Source organism: Candoia aspera, chromosome 16 (genome assembly GCF_035149785.1).
Source record: "Candoia aspera isolate rCanAsp1 chromosome 16, rCanAsp1.hap2, whole genome shotgun sequence".
Taxonomy (NCBI): domain Eukaryota; kingdom Metazoa; phylum Chordata; class Lepidosauria; order Squamata; family Boidae; genus Candoia; species Candoia aspera.
In genome coordinates, this window is record NC_086168.1 from 1,571,003 (window position 1) to 1,595,263 (window position 24,261).

The 24,261-nt window shown below is 48.7% G+C and overlaps 1 protein-coding gene across 1 annotated transcript; it reads left to right on the forward strand.

Moving 5' to 3' along the window:
- Positions 1 to 21,826, forward strand: AGPAT2 (1-acylglycerol-3-phosphate O-acyltransferase 2). Its single transcript, XM_063316259.1, has 6 exons — positions 1 to 324; positions 9,798 to 9,931; positions 11,324 to 11,499; positions 16,808 to 16,903; positions 19,796 to 19,868; positions 20,520 to 21,826. Exons 1-6 carry the CDS (start codon positions 128 to 130, stop codon positions 20,684 to 20,686), a joined length of 843 nt encoding a protein of 280 aa, XP_063172329.1. The 5' UTR covers positions 1 to 127; the 3' UTR covers positions 20,687 to 21,826.
- The last annotated feature ends 2,435 nt before the right edge of the window (positions 21,827 to 24,261 follow it).

The window sequence follows — 24,261 nt, forward strand, 5'->3', positions numbered from 1 at the left end:
CGAGGTAGCGCCGGGCGCCTCCGCCGACTGCTGCGCTCGCCTCCGTCCGCGGCTCCGGCGCTTCGCCTCGTGCCTGCGCGCCCGGCCGGCGCTTCCGAAGCCGCGCCTCTTGGACGCCTCCGCCGGGATGGCCTCGGAGGGGCCGCCGGGGGCCGCCGCCCTCCTGCTGCTGCTGGCGCTGCTGGCGCTGCTGGCGGCGCTGAGCCCGCGGGCCCGGTTCCGGGCGAAGATCGGCAGCTACTGCGTGCTCTGCGTGCTCTGCTCCGCCTTCACCAGCCTCGCTTGCCTGCTCTGGAACGGCGGGCGCACCGTCCGGAACATGACGTGAGCCCCTTCTTGCTTCTGGGGTTGCTGGCGCGGGCGCGGCTTGCCCGCTTCCGCCTCCCTGCCCTTCGCTGCTCGGCCGGGCTCTCCTCCGCCAAGGGCAGCCGCCCCGCCTCGCCCGGAAAGTCCGCCCGTCCACGTGTTGCCGCTTCGCCCCGAGTCCCGACTGCCAGCCGCCTCGCCCCGAGACCTCGGCGCCGGCTCTGGCGCGGCCCTCTGCGGCCTCGGAGGCTCCCTTTCTGCCTAGACCCCGGATCCCAGGGCCGGGCTCGCTCTCCAGGAGGGCGGCCCTTCCGACCTTCTCCCCGCGAGGCTTCAGCCGGCCGCCTCCCGCCCCCGCTCCGCCCGCCGGCCGGCCGGCCGGCCGGCCGCAGCCTTTGCGAAGGGCTGTTGTTTAGCTTGCCGCGCTGGGTGGGATTGCCTGGTGGTGTTCCGTCCCAGGGGTCATCTGGTCCCCTCCGCTTCGCTGCTGAGACGAGCCGAGGTGGGAGTGTGTGAACCAGTGCTACGAAAGAAGCCCACTTCTCAGGGTGGCAAGACAGCCTGGAGTAAGGCTGAGACCCGGGAAGGACGGTTGCCTTTACACCTGCCCTAAGGTGGAGATGCTCCTTCACTGGGCCCAGGCGGTTCTGCTTAACCTCTGAGCCGCCCCCCCCCCCGGAAGAATTTGAAACAATTCTTCCAATGTACACCTGGGGAAAAACTGGCCTCACATCTCTCTAAGCCAATCCGGGCTCCCAGTGTTTCAGCTTAAGATGAGCAAGACTGGATTCCTTCTGCTTGTTGGGAGAACCTGTTGTGTTTTCCCATGGAAGCTGCAGGGTATTTTCTCACTTCATTTCCCCAGGTTCTCAGTAAACCCATTTTATTGCTTCATCTTCCAAACCATGTGAAGACTTTTCTGGTTGGGGTGTTGTGATTGATTTGATGTTTTCACTCACTGCCTTGGGAAAAGTGGGCAATTTTAATTGAAGCTGGGCCTTGGGAAAGTCTATTGAGAAGTTGGGTGGATGATTTCTCCAGAATATGGAGAAATTGCCCGGTGTTTCTCAGAGGAGGGATTCTAAAGCAGACAAACTTCTTGATGGTAAGATCTGTTCAATAGTGGAACTATCTCTGGAACATCTCTGGAGGTTTTAAGAAGATGCTGGTCAGCCACCTCTTGAGGATGGTTTTCCTGCAAATTGCAGAAGGTTGAACTAGATAACTGTTGTTTGAAAGACATGTCTGCCTTGGCCACCATGTTACAGGTAGTCCTCGTTTAGCGACCACAATTGGGATCAGCAGCTCTGGCATTAAGCAAAGTGGTGGCTAAGTGGGAAACCGTGTGACTGTGACCGTGCTTCCCCACTCCCCCGCCCTTTGCAATGCTCACCCCAGCTGGGATAATTAGCAAGAAGGGAATTAATGTTTGTATTTACATTTGTTGGAGAGGAAGGGATTACAAGAGAGTAAGCCTGCAGCAAACAGCTGCCGTACTCCCCACTGTGTGCCTGCTTACTCCCTTGTAACCCCTTCCTCTCCAATCTCTCCACTCTGTACAAGGTGGGGGCGGGAACAGCAGGTCAGGCACAGGAGAATGCACGCTGGCTGTGATGGTAATCATGTGACACTGCAAAGGTCATAAATGCAGGCATTGCTGGTAAAGTTGTTTTTTCAGCACAGTCCTAACTTCAAATGGCTGCTGAATGAGGCAATTGGTAAAAATAAGTGCAAGGACCTCTAGCCATGATAATTTCCCTGAAATTCCTTTCCTTGAAAGACCTTTCAAAGCAAATTCTCTTTCCTCAGCCTAAATGCAAACTGGTAGGGAAAAAAGCAAGTGAATCCCTCTGCCCATTACTCACTTTAATAAAACATTCCCAATATTTGCACCTTTTTTTCAAGCCCAAGGCCATGGCTAACCCTGGGCCAAAGGCCCCACTTTTAAAAAGTAGATGGACCAAGATGGAAAGTCTAGGGACTGAACCAGGCTGTACACTTACAGGAAATCTTCACTTAATGACCACAACTGAGACCAGAATTTTGGTTGCTAAGCAAAGCGGTCATTAAGCAAATCTGACCTGATTTTATGACCTTTTTGTGGTGGCCATTAAGCGAATCACAGCAGGCATTAAGTGAACCAAGCAGTTGTTAACTGAATCACGTGGTTCCCCGGTGATTTTGCTTGCCAGAAGCTGGCCAGGAAGGTTGAAAATGATCACAGGACACTGCAACGGTCATAAATCTGAACTGGTTGCCAAGCGCCCAAATCATGATCACATGACTATTGGAATGCTGTGATGGTTGTGTGAAGATTGGTCTAAGTCGGTTTTTTCAGCACCGCTGTAAGTCCAAACTGTCACTAAAGAAATGGTTGTTAAGTGAGGACTACCTGTATTTAGGCTAGGGAAAGTGATGATGTGTTTGTCTTTGAAAATCAGAAGGAGTCTTTCAATGAAATTAGTTGGAAAAAGTGCTACCAGACTCCTCCTGATTTTTGGCTATTGTATGGCTCTCCTATTACAATGCTTCATCTTCAGTGAAAGTGACATTTCCTTCCAGCCCAGCTTCTTGGAAGGTGTGGCATCATCCAGGGACAGGAATCCTGTATGGCTTCCTTGTCCCAGTCCACACCCACTTTCCCCCTCCCCCCCCCGCCACCTTCCTGTCTGCTTGAGGGCTGGGTGTGCAAGTCTTTAACAGGTGTGCAATTCCTGGAATGCCTTTCATTCAAGGCAGCAAGTAGAGACAGGACACATCCAACTGCCCTTTAAAAAAAGGATTGGCCAACTGCCTTTTGGGTTGTAAAAGGGCCCTGGGCTCCTTCTGTTTCATGGGATCCAGTAAGAGCAGCTGAAGATGACCTTCTTTTCCTAAGTGACTTCCTGTTTTGCCTTGAATGCTTGTCTCCACAGTCCTGGGGGCAAGTTCAACCCACCAGCCTCTGTTTTCTGCTCTTCCCAGAGTCCATTGGAGTTGATGTGATTAAAAAATGGACTTTTGTTTTGTTTTGCAGTGTAGGGAGATTTAAGAGGGGAAATGGGTGCCTTAAGCTTTGGAGAGGCATGCTTGAGATCCTTATTTCTCCCTCTCGGCTCCTGAACTTCCCAAGAGCCCAATCCTCTGTGGGAGGGGCTGGCCTTTGGGATCGCATGCTGATCCTGATGTGAACGGAGCCAGCCCAGAGTGTGTCTCCCACCCTCAGAGAGGCTGGGGTTTGATTTTGGAGCTGTAAAAGCTGCTCTGTCTGGCTCTGAAACTTGCTGGAAGAGAACCAAGCAGGCAAGGAGTATGAACAGCAAACAGTGTGTTGCCCAATTCAGGTTGAAACACCATGTAGAGTGTACTCTGTGTCAAAAGAATTGTGTATGTCCACAGTGAGGAAAAACAGCTCCATCCTGCTGGATGTGAAATTCAGTGAGCAGAAGTCTTTCTGCTTCACTCTGGGCATACTGAGGGAGGAATCTGAGAAGTGTGGGATTGCTGATGTAAAATGTATCCATATATTTTAAAAATGTAGTTCCAATGCTGTTCTAAAAACCATGCATTTTGAAAGTCACCAAAGGTTGGGTGTCCTATACTTTAATGTGGTTTGCTGAGTTTGGGTTTAATGCTTTGCATGGCCCCAGTGACTGAGATTTGTAAACCATAGTTTGTGGTTTACTGCAATGTGTGAATTTAACCTTTGTGGGAAGCTCAGATTACAGCATGATGCAGTTGTTTATGAGCTCAGCCAGAGAAAAGGCCCTGGAACTCAGCCTCTCGCTTCCCCCAAGGACTGTGCAGACAGCTTTGGGAAAGCTGGACAGGAGATGCCAGCCGTTGCTAGCCAGGTGCAGGAGAGCGTCCGCAGTTCTGGGCCATACGGCAACCTTGCAGACAAGATTGATGTTGGCGGTTCCATTCCGCAGGCCTTTTGCAGAGGCTGAGTGAAAGCCAGCTGGCTGCTGTCAGAGGCAAGCCCCAACTCTCCAGCAGCTCTGGGGATGTGGTTGGCCTCTTGGCCTTTTAAGAAAGCTTGTGCTGCCTCCAGGCTTAGTTAGTTAGTTAGTTAGTTAGCTATTTAGTCAGTTAGTCACCGCCCAACTCCCTCAAAAGAGGGACTCTTCCTGGATCTCTCCAGGAAGGCAGCCCAGCTTGGTGAAAGGGTTGCTCTGGAGTGGCCCTGCAGGGAAGTACCTCCTTCGCTGGAGGGTGGCAGGATGCACCCTCAAAGGCTTGTGATGTGGGTCTCTTTCAGGGCATGGTGATCTAGTTAGTTTTGGGTGCTGAGAGCTGGTGGCAATGGAGTGGACCTCAAAGGGTCCAATGGACCACCTGTTTGAGTTGATGTTACGAATACATGTATTCTGTAATGTAAATATGAAGATTGCATGCAGGGTTTATTATTCCTCCTGGTTATTCAAGATGGCCTGCTCAGGTTCTCCTTCTCTGCAACCTGAGTCTCACAACAGGCCAGTGAGGTAGGCTAAGTGAAGGTCTTACTGGCAGGACCACCTCTCCCCCATGGTTCTGCCCTTCCCATCAGATTGGGCAGAGTGGGCATGCTCTGAGTCCCTTCTGCGGAGTGGCATCACTTGGCGGGTCCTCAGAAGCAGGCCTTCTCTCTCGTGGCAGTTGCGGAACAGCCTCCCCACAAGATATAGGCGGCCCCAGCCCGGCCCTCCCCGATTATGACATCAGCACGTCTTGCCGTGCCCTGCAGGGTGGGCCTGTGCCCTGCGGGGAATACAATGACCTGGATAGATGGTCCAGTGGATTCAGTGGCATGGCTGGGCAAATTGCATCCCCCTGATCTGCCTGAGAACCACAGAGAGGCTGTGCCACACTTGAAATTCAGGCTCTCTCTCATAAAACTGCCAGTGCTTTGTTCTTCGGGTGCTTTAATAACATCTTTTTCCTACTGAGGAAGAGAAGTCTAAATGTGGCACCTTCATCCTGGCAGGAATGTGTGCCAGTTTCCCTCAGGAATGAAGATTAATTGTCCTTGTTTTGTTCCAGCCTGGTGTCAAACTTGCATCCCTTACTTTTTTGTGCAGGATTTGTCCTGTTTGTCCTACGCAGAATCCAGAGGGGCATTGCTGGCAGATGATGGTGGGGATTCCTTCGCATTGAAGGAAGAGCATGTGAAGGTGCCTGCAATCTTGTGTCTGTACTTGTTGGCACCTGGCAGTTGATGTAGATGTGGAACAGTGTAGACACTGGGGTTTGCTGCATAGTCTGGTTCCCACATTAACCTCATTATTCCTTGTGAGAATCTGCATCTGGTTGCATGGCTGTTGGGGTGCAGGTATGAACTTGCCACCCAATGCCTGAGAAGCTGCAGTGTCATTCTTCGGGATGGGCTGTAGCTTAAGAATGATGCGTTTGCGTGGCTTAAGCCCTGAGCTGCAGGTGATGATCAGAGGTGTTCTGTTTTGTGGTTGGTCTTTTAACAGGTCCTCCCTAGAAATCAGCCTGGCTCTGTTGCTTTATCTCCTGATCTTGTTGGGTGGATAGTTCAGTCTCCTGAATGCCTGGCTAAATTCCACCAGTTGGGCATCTCTGTCAAGCGGGTCAGAACAAATGCAGTGATAGTGTAGAGCCTGGTTACAAAGGATAAGTTTGATGTGTGTTCTGGGTGGAAGCTGGGAGTGTGGAGATCTGCATGGCGACCTGTAGATTTCCACTGTGTAGTTGTACTGTGACATCAGTTAAGTGGACTTGTTCTAGGTCTAGGTGGAGGTTAATGGTGGGGTGGAAGGTGGAGTCATGATGGAATTAATTTCCCTGGGTCCAGCAAAAATGCCATCAATAAATCTCAAGTAAAGCAAGGGCTTCAGAGGGCAAGAGCTGAGGAAGCATTGTTCTAGGTCAGCCATGAAGATGCTTGCAGATTGAGGAGCCGTGCATGTGCCCGCGGTCACGCCACAGATTTGCAGATACATGTTATTTCCAAAAGAGAAGCAGTCCTGGGTCCATACCTCACACAGTCTGGTGCCGATGTGTGCTGTGTTTTTATTTTTATTGGTTGGTTTGATTTCTATAGCCGACCATCTCAACAAGTGACTCCGGGTGGCATACAGTGATGGTGTTCTTGATGGCTTGAAGTCTGTGCTTGTGTGGGATGTTGGTGTATAGTGCCTCAACATCTGTGGAAGCTAAAATGAGCTGTTAGGAAGATTGCCTGTGGAGTTCAGTTTTCTTAGGAACTTTCTGGAATGTTGTACAAAGCTGGGAGTGCCGATGGCCTAAGGCTGTCTGTTCAGTGTCTCAAGCGCTGGAACCTGATATTCCGGTTCTTGAGACAATGCGACAGTCGAGTTGTCTCGTTTGTGTATTTTGGGATGTAGGAAGAAGATGCCTGGTCAGGGCTCCTAGGATGTCTCCGTGCATATACCATCGTTTATGTTCTCTGGAAATTATTTCATCAATTGCATAGTTCTTTCTGATACGTTGCTGTGGGATCTGAGGATACGAGTTGGTAGCATGTGGGTCTGAGCGTTGCTTCTAAGCTTCCTTGACATAATCCACTTTATTCACGGTGACAACTGCCCCTCCTTTCTTTGTTGATGTTCTTCTTGAGGCTTTGAATGGTATTTCGTTCTGGCCTGCTGAAATTAGAAGGTGCAAATGCGCACACACCCAGGATCCTGATGGACTGGTTTTCTTCTTTTTCTTGGCTGTACAGGCACCAGAAACTTCTTGAGTGGTTTCTTTTTGTGGTGAAAGCGGGAAGGCTAGATATAATCCAGTTGCATTGCTATGTGGCAGCCTGACACCACTGTGCCTCTTGTGTGGATGCGTGCAGGCACCCATCCATATATTTCCAAAAGCATCCTTCACCGTTGCTTGGCAAAAATGGCCATGTAATTTGTCTGGATTTGGGGGGGGGGCAGGCAAGGCAGTGGCCTCCCTGTCTCATCACTCTAACATGGAGCAGGTTTTGCTCCTGCAACGTCCCCTTGGTTTGCTCTTTTGTAAAAGGGCTCAGTAAGCCTTATCGCGAAAAAATCTCCAGGCAGTTGCTGATATTGTCTAGCATTTAGAGGTCTGGAATTCTTTCTTGGCATTGGCGGGTGGCTGTTCCTCCTGCTTTTGAGAGGAGGGGCCCTGAAGATGTCCCACAGAGAAGGGAATTGGGGTCCAAGGAGCAGTGATCCGGAGCTGGCCAGGTGCAGACTGCTTCCCAAAGACTGGGAAACAAGTGAACTGCATGCTCAGCCATCCTGACCAACAGGATTCAATAGACCTCCGTGAATCTAAAATGGGTCCAAACGTGGACTAGGGTTCCCTTGCCAGGGCTGTTCTGGGCTGGGTGAACTTGACTGTTGTGGCTTGGCAGCATGTTTTGTGATCCCAGGAAATTGAGAGCAAAATGGCCTTGAAAGAACAGCTTAGTGCAAAGTCCTACAAGCAGGCTGCGTCACTCTGGAGAAGTTTCTGCAAAATGCTTTTTGCTCACAGGCAGAGAAGCAAGCTGTTGCATTCAGGCTCTTGAACCGAAGAGATTTGCAAAGCTGTTTTTGTCCTTCTTCTGAACAAAGAGTAATTTTGCCAGCTGCCCTAATCTGGCCTAATTTCCCATGTAGGTTTGGCCATCTGCTGGGACTCGCTAACTGGGGTTGCAAAGGGCTGCCCCCCCACCACATCCCCCAGTCCAGGGGAGCAAAGGTGGGGCAGCCCTTTATCCAGGGTGGTCTGAGGATTCCTGCCCTGCGCAGGGGGTGGACTAGAGGACCTCCAACACCCCTTCCTTCCAACCTGCAGTCCTGCCGTCCTAGGCTGGGGAAAAGATGAAGGTGATGCCATTTGGCCACAGCAGAGCAAAAGGTTTTCAGGGCACATTGGGATCGGGCCAAGGGGAAAAAGGCTCCAAGTTGCCAAGGTGCGGCCATTCCTCCCTGCCAACGCCTGAGAGGTCTTTGCAGGCTGCGTTTGGGGGAGGCCCTTTGTGCGGCCCCCCTTGGAGACGCGGCATGAACCAGAGTGTGGCATTTGTGGCCCGGGTTCCTCCCAGGGAGCTCCCCAAATCTCTGCCAAAACATGGTTTGCAATATGACAAAAAAAGGAAGGTGTGACTGAGGTGTAATCGTGTCATAAATGGTGACATAAAGGAAATGATGGTTGGTTTACTCTATCTTCACCTGCCGCGCCCCACCCCCCCAGCACTCAGGGGCCTCTTTGGGTTGGCAGACCTTTCCACAAACTACCATTTTAAGAACCTTAACAAGGCAGGGGAATTTGGCTGAAGGGCTGCGGCATTTCTCGCCCTAGAATACTTTGCCAAGCCATATAGGGAAATGTGCATCTGGGTTTAACGTCTGTGCTTTAAAAATGCATGGTTTTCTGCTTTTCTTTCTTTTTTCCTTTTTGCCAGAAGTTAGCTTTTGATTCCTTTCTTCCACTGTGGACCTCCTGCTAAGAAAAGAAGGGAGCGCTGGTAGCCATTGGCTGCATGATGGGCCTGGCAGTGCCTAGGTGAAAGTTTTCCAGGGGCTGAGTCCTGCCTACCCCCCTGCTGATTTGTAGCCTGCCACCTCTTCCTTCTGTGAGGACGTGGGAAGGAGGGCTCCCTCCAGAAAGTGAGGGTCAGGGGAGAAGGCCGGGGAGTTGTGAGGTCAGAGGGGGGCTGACCTGTCTCCTTCGCCCCGAGGGTGGCCGGGCACTGGGGTATGTGCCCGGCCACAGGTCTTCGTTTAAATCCACGATCCCCAGTTGTTCCAAGGGATAATTACCTGCTTGCCTCATCCAGAAGGTTGTTGGTGGAGATGACTGAAGGGGAGGAAGGGAGACAAACTTGTTTTCCAGTTGGGAGGCTGAAAACAGGAACATTGGTTCCTGGTCCTCCCAATATTTTTTTATTTTATTTTTATTTTATTTTTATCCCACCTTTATTATTTTTATAAATAACTCAAGGCAGCGAACATACCTCATGCTCCTTCCTCCTCCTTTTTTCCCCACAACAACCACCCTGTGAGGTGGGTTGGGCTGAGAGAGAGTGACTGGCCCAAGGTCGCCCAGCCGGCTTTCGTGCCTAAGGCGGGACTAGAACTCTCCTACCACGCCTGATTGGCCCTTGGGCTGAGAGAGAGCGACTGGCCCACAGTCACCCAGCCGGCTTTCGTTCCTAAGGCGGGACTAGAACTCTCCTACCACGCCTGATTGGCCCTTGGGCTGAGAGAGAGCGACTGGCCCACAGTCACCCAGCTGGCTTTCAAGCCCAAGGCAGGACTAGAACTCTCTGTTGCCTGGTTTCTGGCCCGGTGCCGTCACCACTAGACCAAACGGGCTCTCATCAATATGTCACAACAAGAGGTTTACCCTTTTAAGAAACCGGTGTTTTGGATAGTAAAGCAGTGAATAAAACACCTGCTGCCTTCCAGCTAGTGGGAAGAGAGTGAGGAAGACTGGCACGGCCGAGGAAGGGCTGAAGGGCCTTTTCACGCAGAGTTTTGCCCCTGTGAAGGCTCCCCGTGTCTTGATTCCTCGCCTTTGCCCGTCTGTTTTAGGATCATCAAAAATGTGGTCCGCAGCTTCAAGTACTTATACGGCCTGAGGCTCGAGGTGAAGGGTCTGGAGCACTTTGACATCGAGGGTCCGTGTGTCATCGTTTCCAACCACCAGAGCATCCTGGACATGATCGGTAGAGGTTTGGGGCTCCCCCTGGACATGGAGGGAGGGGGCGCTCTGGCTCCTGGCTTGGGTGGCCACGGAAAAGGTCCCATGGAAGCGGGGGAGCCAGAAAGAAGACAAGCCCTTCACACACAGTCCGTGGTCTTCTTAAGCAAAACAGCTGTGTTCACTGAAACCTAAGAGATATATTTGCAGAATGTACCAAGTTTGGTTAGGGTTGAATCTGTCCGTCTGTCTGTCTGCCTCCCTTTCATTCATTCCTTATGCAAACCATGGATGTTTGAAATTATTATTATTAACAAATACAAAGAAGAGAAAGAAAAATAAAAAACATAGGACATTTACCAGCATCATAACATTTGCTATAAAAATTCCAAATAACAAGGATTTAAATCTACATATTAAAATACCTTATATCAATTTTAAGGTTTAAGTCAGTACTGAAGTAAGTCAATGTTAAAATTAGGTAATTATACTTAATAACTATGACCAATAGGATTCAAATTATAAACTATGAGCCAAGATAGAAGAGTCGCAACAGTGTCTGCCTGATCTAAAAAATTAGGATATTACGATCATATGTTAGAAAGATTCCAAACTTTGGATGCGGTATGAACCTGTTTATAAGATTATAATCCAAAACTGGTTTCTGGATTAATTCCTGTGTCAGATTTTTTTTCTTCAGATATGAAGTTAATTTTGACATAGACGTATACTCCCCAAATTTGCCATTCTTCTACAGAAGAGACTTAGTAATTTCCCATGAGAAACACAAAGAATCCTTTGTGTTTCTCTATCCTTTGTAGTACTGTTCAGTAATGTTCAGTTAATAAGTTTGTTAAATTATATTATTTATAAATGATTAATTTAGATTCCAATATATTGATTACTTAATAATTTTATTATAATATATATATTATATATATAGGCAAGCTGAAAGGATGTTTGGTTGGGTTAGGGTTCAGCGTAGGCTATGACCCATGTGAACAGGTTGTTAACCAGGTTCGGGGTGGGAGATGAGTGGCTGGGAATCTGCTTCCTGAAAAGTGGGGCCTCCTGGTCGGTCCTGCCTGCTGTTCCACAACCTCCTGGCCTCACTGCTGGGCCCCAGTCCCGGCCCCGAGCCGTGAAATGCAGCGGGGAGGAGACTCCGGGGTCCTGGGGACTGTGAAATCTTGGCTGGGGCTTCAAAGCTATCCAGGTGGGCATGTGGGTTTATTCCACGTCCCCCTGCCCAACCACCCTGAGAGGCAGCCTGGAGACTAAGTGGAGGATCCCCAGTCCGGGATGCCCCTCTGGGCCTTGGCCACTCGCAGAGGGAGGAAGGAGGATGCTGGCAGGGTCTTCTGGTCTCGGAGGCAACTTCCACACGTGTCCCTCCTGCCCGCTCTTCCTTTCGCAGGGCTGATGGAAATCCTTCCAGAGCGCTGCGTCCAGATTGCCAAGAAGGAGCTGCTGTACACGGGGCCCGTGGGGATGGTCATGTACCTTGGCGGGGTGATCTTCATCAACCGGAAGAGCACCAGCACCGCCAAGTCCGTGATGTCTGGAGTCAGCCAGGCCATGGTCAGCGAGAACGTGAGTGTGTGTTGCTGGGAGGGCTGTTTGTAAAGCCTGCCCTGTGGCCCCCTTGCCTGAGACCGTGGCCACTGTGCTGGCATGCTGGATTCACACCACGGGCTAGACTAGGCTAAAACGGGGCTGGGTAGTTTGGGTTTAGTTATCGTGAGAACCAAGCTTTTGGGGTGTTAAGCCACCAGATGCTTTATTTGCTGGATGTTTGTAAACTTCTTGGTGGGTGGCGGGATTGCACCAATCTTGGCTGCTTTCAAAAGGCTCAGCAGGTTTGGGCCTGTTGGAAGGGAGACCACCAGGAAATCTCAGGACCAGGAAAATGAAACCATTTTGGAAGAAGGCAGGGCAAACTATTTCCATAATGCTACAAGAGTTAGGCTGTTCTGTTAACCTGGGTTTAGGGATGGCTTGTGTGAATGCAACCACCTTCTACTTGACCTGTTGAAATGGCCGTCCTTCACTTGGGGCAAGGGAGAAGAGACGGGCTTGATATTGTGAAGGCATCTGAAAGGGACACCCCCCCCCCGTTTTCACCAAGAACCTCAGGAATCCGATGAATGCCTTGTCTAGGCTGCAGATTCTAAGCAGAAGAAGCAAACAAGTCTCCTTGTCAGCAGAAGCAGCCGGATGTGGCACCTTTTCTGGATAGGACTGGTTGGGTGTATTGTAGCCTTCTATTGTAGCACTCTAAAAGCGTGGCTGGATGTGCCCCCCCCCCCCAAGTTAAGCAAGAAAGTTAAAAGACAGGGACCAGGCAAGATCCATGGGCAAGCTGTTTTAAACACCAGAGCAGCAACAGAAGAAATAGATGAAATAATCAAAGTAAATAATGTACTGCTCTTTGCAGGGATGTGTTTTTTACTTCTCACTTATTTGCACTTATTTGCAAAACAAGCAGCGCTTCTATTGCACCATTGTGGCTACTGCCTTGATTTTTTTAATCGTACTCTGCGGCCACCCCCAGTTCTTTGAATACTGAAACAGGCAACATTTGAAGCCGCAAAGACCAGCAGATCAGACTTTTAGGATGCACCAATCAGCTTGCCCATAAGGGTGCATTTACACACACATTTACACACACACACACACCTCTCCTTGCACATAAAGGCGACCTCCCCTGCTGACGGACAGCTGCCTCCCCACGCCAAGGTGGACTGCGACCACCCATCCACTCCTGCAGAACGATCTTCTCTAGAAGGCAAAGAGCCTTGCGTCTTTCTTGCTAGGGAGCTTCTGGACCTCCTAACGATGCCTGGAGTTGTTTTCAGCTGCTACTTGCAGCAGAGGAAATCAGGCACTAATACCTCTGCTCAGCTGGCAGAAGACCAGCTAGGAGGAAGCTGGTCGACAACTTCTAGGTGCCTTCCCAGCACTTGAAAAGTCTGATCTGTGCCAGGGCACCAGCTGCCCCTGTGTTGAGTGCCCTAAAATATTTGGAAATGGTCCAGTCAAAATAACTTCCAAGAAAAAGTTGATATTTGAATGCCGCTTTTCAAACTCCTTAAGAGTGCTTCAGCGAATTCCTTTCCTAATCAGCTCAAACACATCTGGCTACTTGAAAAAGAACAGCCTGTTAGATATAAAAGGTCCCATTAAATACCTCAATTTTGCTGGCCAAATATAAAAGTAACACTTGCTGAATTGGATCCACTATTTAAAGCCCTGGAGGTTTTTCCAGAAGAGGTTCAGATTTTCTTCCTGTTCTCAATTATTTGAGAACCCGAAGTGGTTTCTCTGCTTTCAGTGGTGCCATCTGGAAATAAAAGTGGCCCAGGTATGCCAGCCAGTGGAACCCCCTGCGCTGTCCTAGGGTCTTCTCAGAAGCCAAGCAGAAGCCTTTGGCACAGCCAGGGACCCTGGCCAGGAGGGCAGGAGACGTATCCAGCCGTTCTCCTCCAGTCCCTTTCTAATAATGTACTCCGAGCCAGAGGACAGGATTCCAGCGTGCAGCAGCTATGCATGGATGAATTCCTCCAAGGGTACCTGAGTGGCCCTATTTCAATTTCAGATGGCTCCATCCTGCTCTGAAAGCCACCCCCAGGAGGCACTGGGCTCCCAGTATTACTGTTAACACCCAAATCCCTTGCAGGAAGCAGCCTTCCTGAGCTCTTATCAGTGAGTTAAACCTTAACTCCTTCTATACATTGCTCCAGATTGGCCAGCTTGCAGATCTCTCCTGCTTGCTTTTGTGTGTGTTCATCGTCCCCCTTCAGCATCTCATAGGTGAAGCTAGGATCGTATCTTTGAAATGCATTGCACTTGGCAATGCAGAGAAAGGTCATAAAAACGGGAGGAAGTTTGGAGGAAATGGGCATTAAGGTAACAAGTGGGAATGTCCGTTGTGTATTCCACAAGACAGTGTCACACTAATGAGACGCAATGAATGCCCTTGGAGAGGGCATGAATGCTACTTGGTGTCCTTTCTTTCAAAAATAATTGGAAAGAACCACATATATGGCAGGTGTCCCCTCTGCACTGCTGAAAGGCAGTTCTCCTGTATTCTACCTCCATAAGCATTACATTTGCATTTAACCGTTACTGCTTTGCGTAGAAATGCATGCTGGAATTTTCAGCCTCTGTCCAGCTATCCCTGGGGCTCCAAGATCCAGCTCACAATTTTACCTGCGTGTTTTAGCGCTCTTCTTTTTAAATCAAACTGAGACAGCATGCCTGTGTATCCCTACAGGTTTAAAACTACACAGTGCAATTTCTTTTCATAATTTTACTATAACAAATAAAGCCACAAGGTAGGTATGTTTTTTATCACCTTATTAATGTACTATTAACATTTAAAGAAAAAAAGTCTAGAAAGTTATATCATAAATGAAACATCTCCAGGAAATGTGACCCAAATTACCCTCTTGAACTGAAGTCGTGGCAGCAAAATAAGATGTAGTTTTATTGCAAAGCATTTTAAAAAGTTTTGTAATCATGGATTGAACTTGTGCCAGCTACCTAGATGCAACTCCTTTTACCACATCACCTAAATGTGCAAGGTTAATCTCTTGCAACAAAAACTGGGTCAGGTCATCTTGAAGAATTTATTGTATGTCCTTCTCAGAGGCTTTATTATCAGTTCTATGCTACATATTTGTATAAAAAGAGGAACTATAATTGCTTAAAAATAAAGCCAGAATATTTGGAGTTAAATTTTTCTGGGCCATCTAAATGAAATTGGGAGAAGTTTGAAAGTACCTTCCTCTATAGCAGTGTTTTTCATACCTGGCAATTCTAAAATGTGTAGATGCTGGCTGGGGAATTCTGGGAGCTGAAGTCCACACATCTTAAAGTTGCCAAGTTTGAAAAACACTGCCCTGTAAGAGGGTTGGTCCTGCTTAAGGTAATTCTGAGCATTCTTATTGGTCCTATTTGCCGGTCCTAAATGGAAGCAGCCTAATTCAGTAAATGCATCTGAGTGATTTTACACCCTTTAAAACAGCTGTATGGTATGCTGCTGCAATATCTTTGTACATTTTTCTCTGATAGCTGGTTGAATACTTCCCCATGAAGACTTTCTGGCTCCACCTTGCAGATCAAATGAGGGGAGCTTAATTTTGCTTCAGCTTGAACCAGTTTCACATCTGTTGATCTAGTTTTTTGTGAGTATGCAGGTGTCCCATTGAGTCAATCTGGACTCCTGGTGACCACCTGGGCGAGTCCCTGCAGTTCTCTTGGCAAGGTTTTTCAGAAGTGTTTTGCCCTTGCCCGCTTCTTCCTGGGGCTGAGAGAGGAGGACTGGCCCAAGGTCACCCCGCTGGCTTCAGGCCTAAGGCAGAACTAGAACTCATGGCCTCCCGGTTTCTAGCCTGGTGCGATAACCACTGCACCAAATGGGCTTGCCAATCCTAATGCCAATGCATCTCTGCTGTTGTGGTTCTTCAGGGTTAGGCCTCACCTCATTAGACGTCTGCTAAATATAAGAAGCTGCCAGGCTGGATTGGATTGAAGGCTTGCTCACCTACACCTGCCAGCCCAACCCATTTCTCTGAGGCTGCCCTCTCTGAAAGTGCCCCAGCGGAGCACCTGGGCGCCATCTTCTGGCGGCATGATGTGATGTACACAGCCAGGGCTGGGTAGAAAGGAACCCCTTGCATTTTCTCGCTGACTCAGTTCAGTGAAGGAGACATTCCTCTAAAGCAGGGTTTCTCAAACTCGTCAACTTTAAGACATGTGGATTTCAACCCCAGAATTCCTAGCCGGGACGCTAACCAAATCCGACCTTGCTCGGCTTTTTTTCAAGATTAGCCAGGGCCAGCTAGAGGCTGCCACCAGCCGTAGATATTGTGAGTTATTGACGAACAAAAATTGACTGTTTGCCCCTGTCCCAGAGGTGGCAGGATTAGTTCTTAAAGTTTAAACAGCCTCAGAAGGTATTTGAGTTCACGCTTCAGCTGATAATCAACAAAAGGTCTGCAAAATTGTTTTAAAATGTCTCATTTTAACGTCCTCAGGCAAAATAATTTTACTTTTGAAAAATCTGAACGTTCAGACACAACTTTCCATAAGTAGTAAGTGTGCTTTTAAAACGCTATACTTGTATGTTGTAGCATCCATACTATCTTAAGAAGGATTTGTCTCTCTTTTCTACATTTTGTTCTGTGTGAGGATGGAGGCAGATGGCATCTCTAAGGAACGCTTCTCAATTTGTTCAGGAGGCAGAAGCCAGTGCCACCCCAACAGAGATGTGGGTGTTCTGCACCCAGAGCAACTGAGTTTTCAGTTGTTTTCTGCAGTTTTGAAAGAAGCAGAATTTTGTTTTGGTATTTCCTGGTACCAATATTCAGGAACAGGGCTGCCACTGGGGGGGGGGGGCAAGCAGGGCATGCGTGCTGGGGGGGCACCAAAATGGGTGCGGAATCCGTGCTTGCCCCGGGTGACACAGACCCTAGTTGCGGGCCTGTTCAGGGATGCTATTCCTGGGGGCTGTTTTAAAAAAAGAGCTTCAGATGGCTGCAAGCTACCCACTCCCATTCTGTGACCACACTCGCCTTTTGTTGCGGTGGGGGGTTTGATGTTTTCAATTCAATTCAATAACTTTCCCCTTCAGAAGCACAAATCTTGGTGGCCGTATGGCCTCCTCGCCAAATTTAGATTTCTTTATAGAGGCCCTTGGGTATTTTTTTTTTAGGGGACTTCTGAAATCTTGACAAGGTGATGGTCAAAGCTGCTCAGATTTCAAATGCTGTTTTTTGTTCGGAAGGCTTAGGATCCTCCCCGCAAGGGGAACCGGTCAAAACTGTTAATAGGGCCTGATTCCAGGGCCCCCCGTGCCACAGTCGGTCAGCTGGTGTGTCTTTCCTTCTGCTTGCAGGTCAAGGTGTGGATCTACCCAGAGGGAACAAGGAATATGAACGGGGATCTTTTGCCATTCAAGAAGGGCGCTTTTCATCTTGCAATCCAGACACAGGTGATGGAGGATGACTTGGCTCCGATTGATTTATCTTTCAGTTCAGTTCATACATTTTATTTGCAACCATTGGTTTTAGCAAAAATCATTTAAAATTACAGCAATCCATATCAATTCAGCCCTTCCCCTCTGATATTTGCAGGACTATTTATCAACACTTTCTTCCGTATCTTTCTTGCGGCCATTGCAAACAATGTGACTTGATTCGTTAGATATTCATTCTCATCAGACAACAAGAAACATTTTTTTTCCAAATTTGTCTGATTCAGTTGGTTTAACAAAGGTATGATAAATCTAGCTCTTGGATTGATTTATTGATTGCCCGCCTTTCCTTCAGGAGCTCGAGGCAATGTTCATAGCATCCCTTCCTTCACTTTTTTCTCAGCAACAACTCTGTGAGGTAGATTGGGTGGAAAGAGAGTGTCTGGCCCGAAGTCACCCAGGGGCCTTCCAGGGCCTGGCCTGGATCTGAACCTGGGTCTTCCCCGCCCTGGTCCAGCACTGGCGCCACTGCACTATGCTATACTGCGTGGTATCAGTCTCCATGGTTCAAGCTGTAGCCCGTCACACCCCAAAGCAACAGACCGTATTTTCTTCAGTAGATGCACAAAACAGACTATCAGGTCTGAAGATGATGCACAATTGGGTTGGATAATTAATACTCTAGAACTCAGCCTTCAAAACACTTAAGATAGAATAGGTAACAGGACACAATTTGACAAATGCAAAGTTCTCCATTTAAGAAAAAGAAATGAAACCAAAGAAGAAGACATCAAATGCACGTAATACATGTGAAAAGAGTCATGGAGTGTTAATTGTTTGCAAGCTGAACGTGAGCCAGCAGTGTGATACAACTGCTGAAAAGGCAAACGCAGTTTTAGACTGCATCAACAACTTAATCGTTTCCAAATTCTTTGAAGAATGGTTCCACTGCATTGGTCAGATCTGTCCTGAATCCTCTTTCCAGTTCTGGGCATCACACTTCTAGAAAGGTAGAAGCACAATTGTCACATACTGACAAGCTCAGTAAGGATGCTTAGGGGAAAATCGAACAAGCAGCAGCAACCAGAACTGGGTGGGTTTAGCCTGGAGACGTCAGAAGGTTCCAGAATTGATAAAGATGGTGGGTGTGCAAAAGAGGTTCATAGAATAACAGCAATGGGCAAACAGTCTTGGGGGGCCTAGATGAACTCATAAAAGGTTGAGACATTTTTAATTAAGCTAAAAATTAGAATGGTCGGTTTGACGGTCCTCTCTGTTATGATGTATGGATGTGAGGAAAGAACTCTGCACACGAGCTAGACAGAAAGATTAACTCCTGTGAATTGTGGTGTAGGGGAAACTGGTTTGCATCAACAGCCGAGAGGATCACCTTTCAACACTACAGGAGAGCATCCTGAATGTCCATTGCGGCAAAGAGCACAAAGCGAGAACCATTGTATTTTGGGGAGAACGTGAGGGCTGAGGCGGTGGTGGAAAAGGTGATAGTGCTAGGCAGGCTGGGCGGAAAGAGAAGTGGCCGCAGTTTAAGAGGTGGCTAAATGGAGTGCTGGACACCAAAGGATGCCCCCGCGAGAAGTGTGTGATGCGGCAAGAGACAGGGTGACTCCATCCATCCAGGAATCGGCTGCCACTTGGTGGAGCTTGACAGCTACAGCCCTTGAGAAGTGAGGTGGTTGCTCTTTTCCTGATCCTGAAAGGAAGGCGTACAGAAGAACCTCAAGGCCCAACTTTTAGCCCAAAGCTGAGAATTGCCAAGAGTCACTTGACTGCAGCAGGCTACCACCGTAAGAACGATGGACCCGGCCTTCCATTGCAGGAGGACGGGTCCTGACGGAGCGTGAGGAAGAGGAATTTGACAGCAGAACCCGTGACCCATGGAAGGGTGGCCTCCCCTTTGTTCGAGGCGCTTGGACAGAGACCGGGCAGCACTCTGGCGTGGATTCATGCACTGAGCAGCGGGCTGGCCTCAGTGCCCCTTTCGCTTACAGCCGAGTCCTGCGTGTGTATTGTGGCCAGCCGAAAGTGACACATTTTGGAGTCACATTTTCTTTGCCAAGTTTGGTCCTTGGTGGCTGTGAGTCCCACGCCTGGCTTGGCCCCACGTTCTTTCCTGCAGGCCCTGAGAAAACGGCCCATCCCTGGGCCAAGGAGAACAAAGGTTTCCTACGCCTGGTACCCCTGGATGAGTTGGACTTCAGCTCCCATAAGTCTCAGCTGTTGGGGATTCTGGAGCGCGTCTTGCAAGCCACTGGCTGAGGAAGGCTGCCAGCTGTTGTCTTTGGAACAGGCGCTGTCAAGCCCTTTGAGGCAGTCCAGAGGAGAAGCACAAGCCCCGAGTGCTAACGCTACCTTCGTTGTGAGGTTAGGGTAACAGAGGTCTCAGAGTTAATGTGTGTTAATTACTTCTTCCCAGAACATAGCTTTAGGACATTGCAGAAAACACGATTGAATGAAGAGTTGTTTTAACTGCACCCCCAACATTATGATTAACTCATTCCTTTTCTATGCCCATGCAGTGAGATTCAAACTGTTCAACACTTTTAATAACTTTCCAGTGCCCCCTCCCGTGCTGCTCCTTTTCTGAACTCCTGATTCCAGTCCCATGCCCCTTTTGGTTGACTTCCTTTTACAGTCCCCCAAGTTTCTGTTGTGTGCTGAATTTCTCCTTTTTTGAAGTGAATGAAGAGCCATTGTAAGAAAAGTGTGCATGTGCTACTGTAACTCCAGTCCTGGTAGAATTAGGTTCTCATTATTTTCTTTGATATTATGTAGTCTGAAAAATGAAGTATAAGTCACCCTGGGGGTCAAAAGATGGGGATCATTGTAAATAGAGTGGGATACAACAAGCTCCAGATTTTTGCTAACTTTTTTTGTATCTCTCCTTTGAAGGTTCCAGTCATTCCTGTGGTCTATTCCTCCTTTTCTTCCTTTTACAACCCGGAAAAGAATATGTTTACATCAGGTAGGATAATGCATAGTTTGGAATGTTGTTCTATTTCTCTTAGCTGTCCTTGAAGGTCCAATTCTCTTGCAGGCTAAAAGGAATCCAGGTTTCCGGCTTTGTGAGTGTGCTTGGTTTTACTCTTGATTTTCTGCCTGTGGATATGCGTAGGTTCAAAGCAGCATCCTTCTTTCCTGCTTACTTGATAGAGCTTTTCAAGAAACAAATCAGATTTCCTGACTAGCAGGAAAGTCCCTTGAGAGAAGATTGATTGGGAGGCCCTCTTCCCCACAGTTCTTGGCAAACTGCTTGCTCTTTAGTCAGTATGCAATTCTCAGCCCTTCCCAAGTACATTTCTCTGCAAGGTCCCCCCAGTCATAGCGATAAAGTGTGGCTCTGAAGCACCTTGCAGGCAAGCAGTTCATCGACACTGCAAGCGCCTAAAAGAACAGTAGGGGAAACTGAGTCAGGAGAAACACAGGGCCAGGAGGATGGGCTGAGGGCTGTGCCGTGCATTGGGTGAGTGAGGCGGCTAAGACAGTGGGTCCCTCTTCCCAAATACTCAGAGTTGGGTTGACCAACCAGAAGAGGTTTTTGCTCTGAATGTGTGGGTTGGGGCAGGTGGAGCAGCGGCTGTAGAGATGAATTTTGCATTGCCTTTTCTGTCTCCAGGCAGAATCCAGGTGGAAATCCTGCCGCCCATCTCAACTATGGGCCTGACAGCTCAGGACATTGATGAGCTCACCAACCAGTGCTACACCACCATGAAGGAAACCTTCTTCAGGTTGTCAGGAAGGACCAGGGAAGCCAATGGAGAGGCCTCCATCTGTGGGCAGTAAGGTCTCTTCCCAAAATGCAGTGTTGGAAGGATCTCTCTGTTGCCAAAAACTGTTGTAATGGCCCCCTTGCTTGATGTTGTGGGGAAAACTTTTAGGTTGTTCCTAAAGAACTGAGTGAGGGGAGGAGGAAATTCCACTGGTGGATATGCTCAAACCTCTCACGTGGCCTCTCTCCCCCCACCTTCTTTTCCACAGACTGACCAGTACCAAAGATTTCTGCTTTGGAAGGGCCCTCTCCAGTGCCCACAACCAGCGGTTTAAACCCAAGTGCCTTTTCTCTCTCGGGTATTCCAGGGATTGGGGACCACGGCTTCCTCCTTGCCCTCAGCACATCTGGGGGTGATGGTGTGGGGGCACGGGGTTATCTCTTAGGAGAAAAGTCATTTTGGTGGAAAGGCCCAGCAGCTCTGCCTTTTGGCTCTTTTTCCCTAGGGAAGATGAGTCAGGTCCCGCTATTTTATGCAGCTACTCGTTGAGAGAGGAATGTGCCCGAACCAGTAATGATCCTCGTTCAGAACAGGAGATGCTGGGTTTTTGCTTTAATGAGGCTGCATCTATTACTGTTGGTGGCAGGATATGTGGACACCCCGCCCAAGCTCCCCACAAGTAGGCTGGGAAGTGTGTGAAGGACCCCTGACGGTGACCCAGCAAATTCTCTCCTCTGCTTGGCTCAACCCTGGAGTTGCTCCAGGCAGTGAGATGCTCTACATTGGCAGGAGAGTGCGTAGCACTAATACGAGTATCAGAATGGCCAGTGTGGAGGTCTTATAGGTATGCTGAAGAGTCAGAGGCTGTTTGTATGAAACAACCGCTGCTCTCTGAACCCACTTTAAAAATTGCCTAAGAATAAGGGAGCTTTCTTAGTTATTTCTCCCTGTTCTTTTCTTTGAGGATACTATAGCTATGTTGCAAGAGCAAGTATTTCAAGGATTTTATTTCATTGGAAGGTCACCAAAAGTTATCTCACATGTTTTGGGTGCTGGAGTGCAAAGCAGACATATTAACTGGGAAATTTTGGGATTCTTGTGACAGGGGAGAGAAGAGAGCTGGCCAGGGTGATGGTAAAAATACAGTTGGGGGAGGGAATTTCCAAAGAGTTGTGGATGTGCAAAGAGATTTGATTAAACTTACCTGCATTAATGTTTGGACTTGCCCACCAGCTCAGCAAAGCATGTCCATTTTATTTTTTGTGAGAGCAGAGGGCGCAGTGCTGCTAGCAACTCTTCACTAACTCTGTTGCCCTTAGCACTTGTCAGTCCAGCTGCTTCTGCGTTAGGGGAAAGATTTCCAGGACCCGGTCCGAGTAAACCCTGTGGGAACCCAAAGTACATTGACGGCCGTTGCATTTGCTTGGTGTTGTGATGAAGAACCTGCCATTTTGTCCAGTGTTCCCTGCAAGTCGGGCTTCTGCCTTGCTAAAATGTAGTTGCTCCTCCCAAGCTTGATGCTGATCCGTCTTTGTGGCCAAAGCGGCCCAACAAAACCACCTCCCTGCTTTGAGAGTCAGGCATGCGCTTCCTTCAGTGTCCAATTGAGGAAAGGTGAGCTGTGTCTGCCCCCGGTCTGCAGAAGGGTAGCCTCCGCCATCTTCCTGCCAAAGCTTCAGCGAGGCCCTCCAGCCCCAGGGAGAGGCTAGAGTGGTTTTTTTGCTTGAATGCTGTGACTTTGTGCCAGAAATCTTCAGCCATCCTGCTCCTGCCAACTGTCTGTCTTTGCACTGTCTCTGAACCGATTTGGGCAGGATGGTGGGCTAGATATCTTCAGGGTCCTGCCAGGCCTTCCATTCTGTGCTTTCGGCAGCCATTGACTCAAGCAAGTGACGTTCCCTCAGCTTCTTCCAACTCACGGTGGCCCTGGAGCAGCTCCCACGGATTGTCCTTCCACGCAGAAAGGGGGCTGGGAACGGGGCTGGGTGCAGCTCAGCTCCAGAGTCTCTACCGCATCTCTTGAGATAGTTGGGCTTGGTGATCAGCCACCCTCACGTGGACAGGGCAATGTCCAACTGTCCAGGATCGCCCTCCTCCATTCTGGTAGGGGCCTCCTGCACTTGCAGCGTGGATTTAGAAACCACATGCACAGCAGGATGCTGTTTCTGCAGCAGTTCCCCCCCCCCCCCGATGTGGAATAAAGCCCCGTTTCCCACTTAGCTGGGACGTCGCTATCCTGGGGGCAGCTCAGCCTCTGAAACGCCCACAGGGTGCTGCATTGGGCATTCAGTCCTCTGGACTTGCCATCTTTTAAGCCAGCTTCGGCTCCATCTTCAGGGGATGGAGACAAATGTGTGGCTGTGGGAGTTACTTTCCAACAGCTGAAGAGCGTTTCCCCATCCCTTCAAAGCCATGTCAAAATGTGTGTGCAAAGTGCCTTATTGCAAAATCTCTGCTTTTCGGTGTTTTCAAATGTACTATTTTTATAAAGCAGTTTTATTTAATGAGAGGCAACTCTGATGCAATTTATTCCTCCAGAAACTTAACTTTGGGGAATTGGGGGAGGGGATGCAGAGGCCCACATATTCACACCTGTGTTGATCTACTGTGTTACATGTGTGTCATGTCGGGTTTAGTGAATGGTGTTAGTATTCACCTTGATACTGGTTTTGCCCACCAGTAGTGTGTCTGGATGAGCCCCGTGTGGTGTATTTTCTGATACATTTTTGCATACAGAATTCTGGCACAATTAGCTCTCTCTCCAAATGAAAAATTTGGAGATGGTGAACCAAACCAGGTTCTTTGTGTTGAAAGCAACCACACCCTCCCACACAGTTTCCAAGGGTTGAGGAGGGAAGTCCAGCACAGTTCAGAATGATGCCCCCCCACAAGTTTCATTCTTGACATTTCTAAGGCCCTCCAAGCTAAGGATCCCCCTCCGACTTTACTCCAAAGTTATTTCCACAGAGGGGCAGTTAAATGTCATTTTTCCCCAGTAAGCCCCCTTTAGCACCTCTCCAGTTTTGAAACTTAAAAATTCGAAGACCCTACAGCAGTAGCGCTGCAGTAGAGTTAAATAAGTGGTGCCATTTTAAGCAAATAAAAGTCCACATCTTTGTGTCTTACCAAAGAATAGTTTTTATTGGAAAGCAGTGGCAAGCAGGGGAAGGGAACATACCAGGTCTCCAGCAGTATTCATACCCTATCAGTTCAAATTTCTGCAGACTTCAGCAAACGCGAAACAGTCTTTTACTCTAGTTGTTTCCTTCCTTATCAACATTCAGCCTCATTCCCACCACCCGCAATCGCTTCCTTTTGCTTCCATCTGACCTCCAACCGGAGGGATTGTCACAGACCGCCACGTTCTTGCTTAGATATAAAAAGGGAGGTCAAAAGGTCCCAAGCACCCATCCATTTCCTAGAGAGATTACATGCAGGCTAAAATACAAGATGGCTCTGGTTCATTCACAAATCACCAACCCACAGTTCCCCTGTTGAGCTCTTCATAGCACAATATTCCAGTGACTCCCATGATAACTCTCAGACTACATTGCGTGGTATGTGCAGAGAAACACCGTATATGCAAGCACACAACCAGAAACACACATGCTCCAAAGGCAAGGAGAAGAGAGCGAAACATCTCCACTG